Genomic DNA, 12,960 nt, shown 5'->3' on the forward strand with positions numbered 1-12,960 from the left:
AACGTATCCGCCATCTTCCAGTTATTGCTCGGTGAAGCGTTTGCATTTCCTAGTCTTATGTTGTCCTCTTTTATTCTGTTTGCCCTACAGATATTATTTGGATTCAAATTTAATGACTCATTGAAGATGTTTTCAACAGAAAAGCCTTAAATCTACATTAACGGGAAATTGAATGAAACTTCCATAACCGTTTACATCCGATCGTCGCTTTTCTATCGTAAAAAAATTGCGCAAATTCAATAATGACTTGTCAATGTCACGTGAAGACATAGAAATGATGGTGTAAATTTGAAAAGAGTCAAGGGGAGGGTTTGGGCAAATCTCTCTTAATTCAGACATTGCCAAAACGGTGATCTGACCCTAAGTGAGATGAATGAGGCCCTTGGTTGAGCGAACACATGGCAGGTGTACGGATATTGAGTTGAGTGACCCGAAACGGGGGCACCGATATGGCAAGCAAGCAACGGAGATATGAAGGGGGGGGGGGCATTTATGACATCTTGGAAAATATTACAAATAAATACAGAATCAAGATGGCCGCCTTAGAAGCTTGCTAGCTAGTTAGCCTTCCAGCTCGCCTTGTCTTTATCCAATCAGATTTCAGTCTAAAACTGTTGTTGCCATGTCAATCTAATCTGCCCAGGTCCTTCAGAAACTGAAAATGTATCTTAAACTGTTTTAGCAATGCAACTGTTTTGCTAATGAAGTAAATTTCAAATTCATCACGGTGTATTTTTTATTTTTTTTTTGTATTTTATAAAGCAAGAGTTTTCATTGTGGTCATTGATCACGTTGCTTTAAAGTTGTGTGCTGGCTGACAAGTTGACCGTGGTTTATTTTAGTGACGGATTACTGTGGCATGTTTAACGTGCTCCTCTCAAGTAACAAGCGTTGTCAGCCATTCAACTCAGCTATCAGCTGTGGGACAATAACAAAACGATCGCTGCCAAAAAAGCGCCGGCTTTCCGAAGTGCATCGAGTCGTTTGCCAGTTGTCAAAGCATGTTTTAGGTCGCTGAGACCTTCGCAATTCTCTCGTGGCTGAAGTTGGAGCGGACTTCTGGATTGATTGACAACAATGAATATGATATCTCTCGTTTTTCACCTCATCATCTTGGCAGGTAAGAACTGGTTGAAAAGTGAATGGATTTCTTTTTTTTTTTTCCTCTGTGTGTGTGTTTATCTTTTCATTTCCAAAACAATTTCATATTGTTAATTCAAGAAGCTGCCAGGAGACTGCAACCTGAACCCCAAATCAAAACTAATGACTTGATATTTGAGTGACAAGGGCACGTGCACGCTGCCTCATTTGGCTTTTCCATCTTTTTTTCTCATCTGTCAGCACGTCTCGGTCCAGGCGTGATTACCGGTGGCGGGCCATTCCGTAATAGTTTTTCCCAATTGAACCATCCAAGCGTTCACGTCTTTGTCAAAATGACCTTGGCGTCAAGGTGAACTGGGAAAATACAAATAGCTCTTTCTCACATTGAGAAAATGAAGGCAATAAATATCACTTAAGCAATTTTGAATCTATGATATTATTATTTTATTGTTATTTAGCTCATTTCTACAATATTTGTGCTTCACACATTTATTTTTTTGTCAAACACAAAGACTACTCACATATCGTACGAGCGTCCGGCTCATGTTTATTCCCGTCACTTTCATAATCGCTTGCCAACACAATTACGAGCCGCACACAGAATTCGTCATGCTGTTAAATACGAGCGCTGCTAATCTCTTTGTAAACAAGTCCGTGAGAGCATCCCGTGTGTTTTCCTTTTTCTGGAGCTGCCACCAGCGCTACTGAAGATGAAACCCGTCTGGTCAAAACCCTCTTCACCGGTTACAATAAGGTGGTCCGGCCCGTCAGTCACTTCAAGGACCCGGTGGTTGTCACCGTGGGCTTGCAGCTTATCCAACTTATCAGTGTGGTAAGATGTCAGAAAAAAAAAGTCACTTTCAACTTATCAGTAGTCTGAATAAATTGATTGAATCAACAGGATGAAGTCAACCAGATCGTCAACAGCAACGTTCGACTTAAGCAGGTTTGAGAATTTCACTTTGTTTTATATTTCATCTAGCCTAGTGTTGGAAAAACGAAGCTTCAAATTTGCTTCATGAAGCAGTTGTGTTTTGTTTTTTTTCATTCCTCCAGATGGCATAACCATTGTCTGCATGGTTGTGAAACTCATCTCTATTTATATTTACTTACCTTTCCATTGTCTGCTTTTCTTCTCCAGCAATGGAACGACGTCAACTTAAAGTGGAACCCGGAGGATTATGGCGGCATCAGAAAGATCAGAATTCCCTCCACTGACATTTGGCGGCCCGATCTGGTGCTCTACAACAAGTAGGCCGTTTGATTGTTTGCTCTCCGTGATTTGTATGGGGAGCCGAGTGATTTCCTGAACACGAGCTAAACACCTGTCAGTGGTGTTTTCACTCTTCCCAGTGCGCTTGTGGAAAGCTCGGGTTAGGTTTCATCGTGCTAAATATAGCCGGTGGAGTAGACCTTTTACACACACACACTGTCTACCCCCCCCCCCCCCCCCCCCCGCGTTGGCGTCGCCTTTCGTTATCGTTCAAATCACAATGTCGACTCATTTTTTGTGTCGTGCCCCCCCGCAGCGCCGACGGCGATTTTGCAATCGTGCACGAGACCAAAGTGCTACTTGAGCACACGGGAATGATCACATGGAATCCTCCCGCCATCTTCAAAAGCTACTGCGAGATCATCGTGCTGCACTTCCCCTTTGACCTCCAGAACTGCAGCATGAAACTGGGCACCTGGACCTATGACGGGAACTTGGTCGTCGTCAATCCTGTAAAGAAATTTGTCTCTTTGTTTCCGCCTTCTTGTCAAAATAGCTAACCCGACACTGGGTCAAAAAAGGGGCGGAGCCAGTTCTGGGTTACTTACAGGTTTTGATTGGTATTATTGTTAAACTGGAAAAAAAAAATCTTATCTTATGATTCTACTTTGTCTCTGCAGGATAGCGATCGCCCCGACATGAGTAACTTCATGGAGAGTGGCGAATGGGTGATGAAAGACTTCCGCAGCTGGAAGCACTGGGTCTACTACGCTTGCTGTCCAGAAACCCCCTACCTGGACATCACCTACCACTTCCTCATGCTACGCCTCCCGCTCTACTTCATCGTCAACGTCATCATCCCCTGCATGCTCTTCTCTTTCCTAACCGGACTTGTCTTCTATCTGCCGACAGACTCCGGTAAGTCGCTTGGTGTTGTGTTGTAAGGCTTGTGAAGCCTTGTTGGTCAAATCAGCATCCAAGATGACCCCCCCCTAAGTACAGCTATATGTGCCAGCCTGAGGTTTCTACTCCACAAACATCTCTGCTTCTGCATGCATCTGGCCCCGCCCCCCCCGCTGTGTACATGGGGTTCATTAGCTAGCGTCCCTCTGTGCTGTCATATCTGAAAGCAATCCTCGGCTGTAATGTATAATACATCAAATGTGGGCCGCTGCCAAAATACACTCAGTCTTGCATTTCATTCAACAGAACACAATTTTTAGCACGTCCCATTTAATGTTGTCATTAAACGAAATATTCTGCTATTTGTCATGTCACCCAGGTGAGAAGATGACCCTGAGTATCTCCGTCCTGCTCTCCCTGACCGTTTTCCTGCTGGTTATTGTGGAGCTGATCCCGTCCACCTCCAGCGCCGTCCCTCTGATCGGGAAGTACATGCTCTTCACCATGGTGTTCGTCATCGCCTCCATCATCATCACCGTCATCGTCATCAACACTCACCACCGCTCCCCTAGCACCCACACCATGCCCCAATGGGTCAGAAAGGTCAGCAGATGACTGCATGTACAAACATTGTGGATTTCTATCGACTCTATATACAGTGATGTGCAGATTGGTACCTTCTGGCCTTATCTTATACTGCCATCTAGTGGACAAAGACTAGCACAATAGTGGATATAGATGGACTTATTTAATCGATGACTTTAATGAGCGCATGAAAGTCATGATCCCTGACAAAAGTTTGTCTGTTTTCTATGGGTCGGAGCAGCTTTTCATCGAAACCATCCCAAACGTTATGTTCTTCTCAACGATGAAGCGTCCCGGAAAGGAAAAACCGGTGAAGAACATCTACGGGGGTGACTTTGACATTTCTGACATCTCTGGCAACCAGGCCTCCGCCGTGCCTTACCAGTCACCCATAGCCAAAAACCCTGACGTCCGTACCGCCATCGAAGGAGTCAAGTATATCGCAGAGACGATGAAATCGGACGAAGAATCCAACAATGTAATGGGAACACTGGTTTTGATCATATCATTCCATGGCTTTGGCCTATTTTGTGATAAGTGTCCCATTGTTGACTTTGTCCAGGCTGCTGAGGAGTGGAAGTTCGTGGCCATGGTGTTGGATCACATCCTGCTTTGCGTCTTCATGGCTGTATGTCTCATCGGCACATTAGGCGTGTTTGCTGGACGTCTCATTGAGCTCAGCATGCTCTAAATCGGAGGTTTTCAAAATCAGAATGAATTGCACATTCAATGAAAATTAGAGCTGAATAAAAATTTAAATACAACAACAACAAAGAAAAACAAATACAACAACATATTTGAAAGATAAAAACAACTGGACTGTTCTTTAACAGTGATTCTTGTGTATACCGCTAGAGGGAGCCCACGCACCCCATTTTTTGAGGCACCCGTTTGCTTTTTTTTGGTGCTTGAAAATGTGTTTTAAAATAACTGTAATTATGATATTGTGGATATTTGTATCATGATAGAGTAGTTTGTGCTTTATGGTGTTTATGTGGTATAATACATGTTAACATATTTACAAAAAAAATCCTGAGGATTGTAACGTTCCAGCTTTGCACGTTTTCAGATATGCATGAAATGTTCCAAATGCGATTTTCATATGAATTGTGGTTAGAAGGAAACATGGATTGGCGAATAAATCCTTACGCATTTTTTTTTTCTAAATGATTTCACAATACATTCAGTGCGTAAGTGTACCTAATGGTGTGGCCGATGATTGTTCACTTATTGCCTGCGGCTGACAGGGCAAGATAAGCCCCGCCTCTTCCTTCCTCCTTCGCTTGTGATTGGTCGACTTAATATCGACGCTTCTTGTATTACGAAAGTCAACTGGCAGGGAAGTCAAGTAAAAAAGCCCCTTTACTCATTTTCGTTCTTATCTTAGTCTGATTACGTTTCTCACCGTTCGGCGTTTATGTCAGTGTCGTTTGTTTGTTTTTCCCCCGGCCCATGTTAGCTTGCGGGCTAACAAGCATGGCTTACTCCCACCGGGCTTTCACTGACACATGAGGAGACACAACATAGCAATCTGAGGTAACGGTGAGTTTTATTCTTCCGGGCTTTTTAAAATCAGCATGACTTATTTTGCTTAACCATACATGTGCTTCAAAACAGTATTTTGTGACCTTACTGAGCTAAATCACAGTCTCACAGTGCACTATCAAACTTGCCTGTTGAATAAGTGTGCATGCATTATATTGTGCAGCAAGTTTGCATTTGTGGCGCACTATTTGAGAAAAACTGCTTTAAAAAAAATACTTGAGTCTCTTATCATGTTTCAGCATGTTTGTTTTGGGTGTTGCTGGAAGTTATCAGTCATTTGCTTACCTTTGTACCCCAGCCAAGATAAATGTTAGTTTTTTTTTAAAACAATATAAATGCAACATCTATAAAAACTTTTGTCTTGAGAAATGTTCCTTCTTTTGTTACGTCTCGTTCTCTCTGTCTTGTCTGACAGTCATGACGTCATAACGACCTCAACCCATGCGTGACTGCTGACATTGGCGAAAAAAAAAAATGGCTCTCATTACGACCGCTCCTACCATCTTTCCACATGGGGATGGAGACCCAACGGACCCCTCTGTCCCATCATCCAGAATATCCATCGAAAAGCTCCTCCCGGCTCTCTTTCAGTGCTTCGGCATTATCCTTTGTGGCTACATAGCCGGCAGGGCCCGAATCATAACATCGTCCCAAGCCAAAGGTTTAGGCAATTTTGTCTCCAAATTTGCTCTGCCCGCACTTCTTTTTAAGAACATGGTGCTGCTGGACTTTGGGAACGTCATCTGGCCTTTCATCTGGAGCATCCTCATCGCCAAAGCATCTGTTTTTGCCATCGTTTGCGTCCTGACGCTGGTTGTTTCCAGTCCGGAGAGTCGCTACAGCAAAGCCGGGCTCTACTCTATATTTGCCACCCAAAGCAACGATTTTGCTCTGGGCTACCCAATTGGTATGTAAGATGATGTCTGAAGACCTGAACCATTAAAAAAATCTATATAATTTTTTAAAAGATAGCTCCAATGTAGGACCTTTAGAGAATACAGCCACTGTTTCTAATGTTTTGACTCCATGTGTGTCCGCAGTTAAAGCTCTATACGAGAGCACGCATCCAGAATACGTTCAGTACATCTACTTGGTGGCGCCCGTGTCGCTAATGCTGCTCAATCCCATCGGCTTTGCCTTTTGTGAGGTCCACAGATGGAAGGAACGGCGAGAGAACCAGCAGGGCAAACTTCTCATCGCCGGCCAAGTGGTGCTCCGCGTCTTCCGCAATCCCATTGTTTTCATGGTCATCATTGGCATCGCCGCCCATTTTATTCTGCACCAAAAGATTCCGGCCTTCATGGAGGACTTTGTGGATGGTTTGGCTACCTCCTTTGGAGGAACGGCTTTATTCTACTTGGGTCTGTCCATGGCGGGGCAATTGAAGAAATTAACCAGGTCCACTGTTGTGACGCTGATATTACTCTTGACTGCAAAATTGTAAGTAAAAAAAAAAAACGTTGATGGTGGCCTTGTACTATTTTTTTATTTTTTTGCTGAGTCAGTCTTTTCTCTCCAATAATGCATTGTCCAGGTTGCTGTTGCCTCTGATTTGTAAAGACATGGTGGATCTTCTCGACCACACCAACTCCTCCAACCAATCCAGCCTCTCCAATTACGCTTTCCTCTACGGAGTATTTCCCACGGCACCCAGCGTCGCCATCTACGCTGCGTATTACAACGCCCAGCTGGAAGTGGTGAGTCATGAAAGTTGGAACTTGCTATATTTGACAAACAACTTGTCACCTCAAACGAGTTTATCATGTTTGATGTGACTGATCGGTACACGTCGCTTCCTACCAGGTTATTTCCGGAATGGTGATTAGCACTTTGCTCTCGGCTCCAATCATGTTTACCTCCGCCTGGCTGCTTACCCTCCGCCAGATGGATCCTCGGCTTCTGATGAGCACGTTGCAAGATGTCCGCTTTGATATAAGCGTCGTTTGTTTAGTGACACTGGTGAGTCATATTAAAAAAAAAAAAAAAAAAAAAGCACAACGTTGCCCTATTTTTAGGAAGTAGATCGTTTTCAGAGTCAAAGGTTCAGTTCCTCATTCATTGTCACTTTTCGCCCAGTTCAAAAGAACTTCATTCGAAAATCAAACTCCACATGTGTGTTTCCCCGACAGCTGTGGACCATCGCCGTCATGTTTTTTAGGAAGAAGTACAAGAGGCCACCTCACTTGTTCACAACTAACCTTTTCGTGGCACAGGTGAGTGCTCAAAAACAGTTCAAGGTTCAAAATCATCTCTGAACATTAACTGGTATTATTTGTTTTAGTTACTCACTTGTTTGGGAATGATCGTGTGGAAATTTGCGGCGAGGAGACACGACTCTGTCGGACAGATATTGTCTTTCACGCTTCTGTGCACCTCGATCTATTGCACTTATATTTGGCCAGGTATATTTGGAATGGACGTCATAAAGTGGCGCTGATTGTTTTTAATGCCCTTGTTTCTCATCTTAGGAATCATTGCACTCTCTATTGTACTCCTGAGAAAGTTTGAGCATCGCAAAGTTGCGTCCGGCTGGTTTCTTATTGCGGGCTGGGGGTGAGTCGGCCAACCATCATCATACACACTAAATAATTAAGACACTTTATTTTTTGATCAGCCTTGTAGCAAATAAATCCATAAAATACATATTTAGAAAATAGTCTAAAATCGTGTTGGTTGTTACTATATATAATTTTTTTTTATTTACTTTTTTTTTTTAAATTTAATGACTATTTTTCTGATGAACAGGATCCCTGCGTTCATAACTGCCATGTTGCTCATCTGCGGGGAAAAACTAGCGGACACCTTGGATTCGTCGCTCTTTTACAGCAAAGCGCAAGTAGGTGGTGAAAATCCATTCGTGCACTTTACGTTGCTTTCTTATTCGTGTTTGCTTTGACAGATCATCTGCAGCACATTTGTGCTATCCGTCAGTATACTACTATCGGGAGGGTGCTTGGTGTTTCTCAGTCGAGAAAGCTGGGCACAAAAAGACCCAAATCAGGAGAATACATCCGACCAAGATCTCGTGATTGAACAAGATAATCACGCTCTGTTTGAACCAGAAGCCCAGTCAACAGATCCCAACACAGGTACTGTTATTGAACTCATACCTGCATTATGATTGGCTGCTACATTCAGGCAGGACTGTGTAAAACTGCAATGAATAGTAGTCTATACTGCCTCCTGGTGTCCAAAACGGGCATAACAGGAGCCACATTCAATTGCTGTAGTGTGACAAAAATGGATTCATTTGGAATTATTTTCTTTTTTTCATTACAGTTATGCAGTATAACAAGTGGTACCCCCCCCCATTAAAAGATGCATTCCTTTTTTTCTGATTATGAATTGCTGTCACTTTCCTCTCTTTGTCAGTATGTGAATGTCCGCCATCCCAGCCCATGCCCGACATGCTCATCACCAGTTTGAACCCCACAACAAACACACTCGCAGGTATCAAGCAATAATCAGAATTTGAAATTACTGCCTGCACAGGAGGAGGAAATGTTTATTCCAAATGTGTACTCTGCCCCCCCTCAGGTCAAAGTGAGAATTGCAACGATTCAAACGTGTGCCTCGTGTTCCGAGTGGAAGAGCACCATTTGGATGAAGATAGACAAGTGGCCCGTCATGTGCTCCTGTGTTTGCTTCTGGCTCTCGGCTCGCTAGCTGTAAGTACAAAAAAACCAAACAAAAAAACCATCACGTCTTATTTAATGTACCGACTGGTCCTTCACTTTTGTATCCTCCCACTTGTGGTAGAACTTGTCCAGCTGCGCGTGGTTGCTCTTGTACCAAGACCCGGGTCGACTTTACGTGGAGCTGCAGTTTTTTTGCGTGGTGGCCAACTACGGGCAGGTCGGTGTTGGAATAATGCCGAGAGCGCAGTAAGTCACACGGCTTGATGATGGCGTGTCATGATGTGATTGCAGGGCTTTGTCTCCTTTGCTTTGTTTGGCCTGGACAAACATTTCATCATCCTGCCCTTTTGGAGAAGGTGAGGAAACCAATACTCCAGCCACACTATTAAGCCACACTAGCATCCCAAATGAGTTGATTAAAAGGTTGATATTCGTTGTTATCTGCGGGCTAAGGTTGCGCACATTTTGGAATGGAAAAAGGCAAGAAGAGCAACCTCAAAGTAACGTGAGCGAGGAGATCAGGATGACGTGCACTGACTTTGTCAAAAACCATAAAGAGCAGTGTTTCCATGACATTGTCAGGAAAAAAAGGTGAGAGCATGTCCTGTTCAAGAAAATTACACTTTTGTTCTATTGTCTTTTTTTTTTTTTTTTTTACCCCTTCTAAATATTTTCCATTGCTCTAAATAGAATTGAGATGATTTTTTTTCTGGTTTTTTTTTTTTAGGCGTGGGGTGAGGACAATGGTGGATTGTTTCCTGGGCTGTGAATTTGTGGAGTGGCTGCAACAGGCGGGCTTGGCTCAGGATGGACACACGGCCGTAGTCTACGGCACCCACTTGCTCCAGGGCGGCGTTCTTCAGCACATCGAGGAGGAACGCACCTTCCAAGACGCTGCCATATTTTACTCTTTTGTGACCTAAGCCGTCACCCGGTGAGTACTGGAATTTCGGAGCTGTATGAAGGTGGCTACGCTTGGAAAACGGCTTAAGGTTAGTCAGTAGGTATTCGGGGGCACGAGAGCTACAAGTTGTTGCTTGCTCTCAGGCGTGAATGTAACCGTGGCCTTTTCAGCCTGCAGGCAAACCAAACATGCATGGGGTTTAATAATAGACGTGTTCATACGTGGAGGACTTAATAGCATATTTAATTCCTCACAACGACGTTTGAATTATAGCTTGAAAATCAAAATGAACCAAATGGTCAATACAGAACCTTAAAAGTATTTTTTTTTGGGGAGCACTGATAGTACTGTCAACATTTGTGCCAGTATTTGCACAAAGGTTATTTGTGTTTACCTCACCACCAAAGAAGGGATGCTGAACTTTGTCTTTTTTTTTTTTGTCTTGTCTGTAGCACATTTGTTTTGTTTCAACATTGTCCAAGACAAGCAGTTTGTTTGCACATTTAAAAAAAAAAAAAAAAAAAAAAAGGTCCATTACCATCAAGGCTATTTATTGATAATAACAATACTGGATAAACGGCAGGAAAATAAACTTTATTTTTGCTCAGGTAAAATCTTATTGCAAGCTAAGAATTGTATTCATGTTAAGTAAATATTTATAAATAATATTATGCAATTATGACACATTTTGTACAGTGCTGCTTATTTATGGATTGTTTTGAATAAATCTGCAGATAATGCTACTGACAATTACTGCGTGGAGTAAATCACTTGGATGCGCTTTCTATTGATCACTGGACTTTGGAGCCATTGCCGTAGAGCTCCATCTCTTCCCTCACAGCGCTAGGGAACAAATCCAGCAAAGTCTCGGGCTGCTCGACGCCGTGATAAAGAATCTTCTCCATCTGTTTGATTCTCTCACCTTCCAACTTCCTCATAGCGAGTGTGATTTGTTCTCCCCGCTCCTTGTGCGTTTCAATGATGGCCGCCGCCACCTCGTGTTTGGTGAACAAGCTGTGCTTTCTGTCAGGCTTGCTTTGGAAGCGAGGCTTCTTCTTGACTGGGTCTTCTGAGCCGTAACTGGGAGAAGTGGTCTCCTTTAACTCCACTCGCATGTTTTCCACAAAAACAAAGGGTTTGAACACCGACCTGTTGGAAGAAGGTTATTAATTTGCAATGGCCTGGACTTTCTGTTTTTAGTCCTTCTAGTCAACTCTTGCCTCCTTACCCTCCAGCTCAGCCTAATGAGGACAAGTTAAAGAGAAAATAAGGTGCTGCACCTTTCAGGGTCCGGAGTGGCAGTGAAATAGTGAACCCCCGGCAGAGTCGGATCCACAGGTACCACCGACACCATACTGGCCGTTGTCATGAACATGCCCTCCATATTGATGCCGCTGTCTTTGTCCCTCAGGATGTCCATCATCGTCTGAGCGGTGATGTGCCCTTTAAGAGATTTAATTTTTTATTACTACTCGCAAAAAGCTGGAGACTCTCTTGACGAATCTAAAATGCACTATAATTTTTTTTACAGCTGAATGGAATTTGACCTTTGAACTTTTGAATGTCTAATTTGTGGATTATTTTCACTAGTTTTTGAACAACCTGCTGTACGTGAGCTAACCGTTGCTCTTTCGAAGCAGATTCTTCCCTTCACAGTATCGACTGCCGGATGCTTCAATCCTGGCCGTGTTCACGTAGGAGTAGACGGCAGCAAAGTTGAACGAAGCCTTTCCGTCCCACCAGCCTTTGCTTTGGGCATACTTGCGCAGGTCAGGATGTTCTCTGTCAATTTTGGTTGTGATGTTGTACTCATTTGAAATATTGCGATATCCACCTAAGGGGGCATAATAAAATATATATTTTTTGATAGTCAATCCAAAAGTACAAATGAGATTAGTCTTGAGGTTTTTTTTCCTTAGCTAAGAGCACCCTCTAGTGGACGAAAAGTACAATACACTGCCTCATCCTATCTCTATTAGAAGCTTCAATTTTTTTCTGTGACAAAAGTACATGAGCTTAATAAATGGTTTAACATTACCTTCCACTCTTTCTGCAGCCCAATACTTGCCGGAGGTCTCCAGCACCCAAGCCTCCTTCCGATCCGAGATCAGGAAGCTGTTGTGGTAAGTGAAATCACATTGTTCTTCTAAGCAACCCCCTCCTTGGCCATATTTTTCCAGAAGCTCGGCTATGACGTGTATACTTTTCTCAGCAGTGTCGGCTCTCTCAAGTGCAAGCCTGAAAAATGGTGTTTTTCTTAAGGCTGGTATGATGATGAGCAATTACCATATTGTATGGTATGGCCTTACCTGACAAGATCCATACCAAGCAGAGCCTCCTCACCATCAGCACTCTCTCTTCCCCACACAGCTTCATTCCCAATACAAACTTGGTACTCATTTGCGCCCATTTCTGCACCCCACAGCCACGCTGGTCTGCTCAAAACAATTGCGTATGTGTGGGCGACTTGCTCGATCTCCATGTAAGTACACTTTTGACCAGAAGAAGAGAAAGGTAAAATAGTGTGTGATCACAATTGGGTGACAAAAGTAGGAGACTATGACAAGTGCACCCACCTCGACCTTTGACCCCGGCTCATAGTCTGCAGCAGGGATATAGAGCACTTCTTGGACTTCATCACATGGCCTGTCGGAATTCTTTCCAAAAATGATGCGCTGTCCCTCGGTGGATGGGGGAAGAGCCACAAAAGTGTCACATGAACACGGATACATGTTGGTTCACAAGAGGACTAAACTCGGTGGCTCGATTGTTTACGGCAGTCACGTGACAATACAGCTATTACCTGCGTAGTAATTGTGACAAGCAGTTGATAGCAGTTTTATTACTTTGTATTTTCATGTAGAAATACACTACTCGTTTATATCATATACTGATGAGACATATGCTAAATTATTTAATTTTACCAAAGTATCCCAAAACATTCGGAGATTTACGACACTTTCCGCGGTTTAACGTAACCTATCATGGTGCGTTACTGGCACCTCGGATTTATTTGGTGATGGTGTACGATTTACTTTTCAAGATAAAAGAAGCTATGAGAACTACCACAA

At 43.3% G+C, this 12,960-nt stretch overlaps 3 protein-coding genes across 5 annotated transcripts; 2 read left to right on the top strand and 1 right to left on the bottom strand.

Annotated features, from left to right (window-relative positions):
• The first annotated feature begins 1,077 nt into the window (after nt 1-1,077).
• Nucleotides 1,078-4,957, top strand: LOC147051150 (acetylcholine receptor subunit alpha). Its single transcript, XM_085921243.1, has 9 exons — nt 1,078-1,120; nt 1,791-1,933; nt 2,003-2,047; nt 2,243-2,352; nt 2,631-2,826; nt 2,995-3,232; nt 3,597-3,820; nt 4,044-4,280; nt 4,365-4,957. The coding sequence occupies exons 1-9, from the start codon at nt 1,078-1,080 to the stop codon at nt 4,491-4,493; spliced, it is 1,365 nt and encodes a 454-aa protein (XP_085777369.1). The 3' UTR covers nt 4,494-4,957.
• A 114-nt stretch (nt 4,958-5,071) lies between these two features.
• On the top strand, nt 5,072-10,639 carry gpr155a (G protein-coupled receptor 155a). 2 transcript variants are annotated; one of them, XM_085921242.1, is made up of 16 exons: nt 5,072-5,344; nt 5,763-6,254; nt 6,388-6,787; nt 6,882-7,044; nt 7,151-7,306; nt 7,477-7,560; nt 7,629-7,749; nt 7,816-7,900; nt 8,093-8,183; nt 8,247-8,436; nt 8,720-8,797; nt 8,885-9,015; nt 9,107-9,202; nt 9,277-9,341; nt 9,439-9,576; nt 9,713-10,639. In XM_085921242.1, exons 2-16 carry the CDS (start codon nt 5,822-5,824, stop codon nt 9,906-9,908), a joined length of 2,427 nt encoding a protein of 808 aa, XP_085777368.1. In that variant the 5' UTR covers nt 5,072-5,344; nt 5,763-5,821; the 3' UTR covers nt 9,909-10,639. The 2 variants fall into 2 exon arrangements, with proteins under 2 accessions (XP_085777368.1, XP_085777367.1); XM_085921241.1 differs by having other exon boundaries at nt 5,072-5,338.
• scrn3 (secernin 3) lies at nt 9,901-12,882 on the bottom strand. 2 transcript variants are annotated; one of them, XM_085921246.1, is made up of 6 exons: nt 12,466-12,882; nt 12,199-12,324; nt 11,928-12,127; nt 11,511-11,723; nt 11,170-11,332; nt 9,901-11,038 (listed from the first exon to the last, which is right to left on the bottom strand). In XM_085921246.1, exons 1-6 carry the CDS (start codon nt 12,525-12,527, stop codon nt 10,681-10,683), a joined length of 1,122 nt encoding a protein of 373 aa, XP_085777372.1. In that variant the 5' UTR covers nt 12,528-12,882; the 3' UTR covers nt 9,901-10,680. The 2 variants fall into 2 exon arrangements, with proteins under 2 accessions (XP_085777372.1, XP_085777371.1); XM_085921245.1 differs by having other exon boundaries at nt 9,902-11,038; nt 12,199-12,380.
• Nucleotides 12,883-12,960: the final 78 nt, after the last annotated feature.

This window comes from Syngnathus leptorhynchus, chromosome 9 (genome assembly GCF_054491065.1).
Source record: "Syngnathus leptorhynchus isolate UIUO chromosome 9, UIUO_Slep, whole genome shotgun sequence".
Taxonomy (NCBI): domain Eukaryota; kingdom Metazoa; phylum Chordata; class Actinopteri; order Syngnathiformes; family Syngnathidae; genus Syngnathus; species Syngnathus leptorhynchus.

Bases quoted from the DNA above. Each gene is read 5' to 3' on its own strand.
- gpr155a (XM_085921242.1), top strand. From the start codon at position 5,822: ATGGCTCTCATTACGACCGCTCCTACCATCTTTCCACATGGGGATGGA. The intron at 6,255-6,387 runs GTATGTAAGATG...GTGTGTCCGCAG, and splicing joins TGCTCTGGGCTACCCAATTG to TTAAAGCTCTATACGAGAGC. The intron at 8,798-8,884 runs GTATCAAGCAAT...GCCCCCCCTCAG, and splicing joins CACAACAAACACACTCGCAG to GTCAAAGTGAGAATTGCAAC.
- LOC147051150 (XM_085921243.1), top strand. From the start codon at position 1,078: ATGAATATGATATCTCTCGTTTTTCACCTCATCATCTTGGCAG. The intron at 2,048-2,242 runs GTTTGAGAATTT...TTTCTTCTCCAG, and splicing joins GCAACGTTCGACTTAAGCAG to CAATGGAACGACGTCAACTT. The intron at 4,281-4,364 runs GTAATGGGAACA...GACTTTGTCCAG, and splicing joins CGGACGAAGAATCCAACAAT to GCTGCTGAGGAGTGGAAGTT.
- scrn3 (XM_085921245.1), bottom strand. From the start codon at position 12,621: ATGTATCCGTGTTCATGTGACACTTTTGTGGCTCTTCCCCCATCCACC. The intron at 12,128-12,198 runs GTAAGGCCATAC...ACCATTTTTCAG, and splicing joins CTTGGTATGGATCTTGTCAG to GCTTGCACTTGAGAGAGCCG. The intron at 11,333-11,510 runs GTTAGCTCACGT...AATCTCTTAAAG, and splicing joins TCTGCTTCGAAAGAGCAACG to GGCACATCACCGCTCAGACG.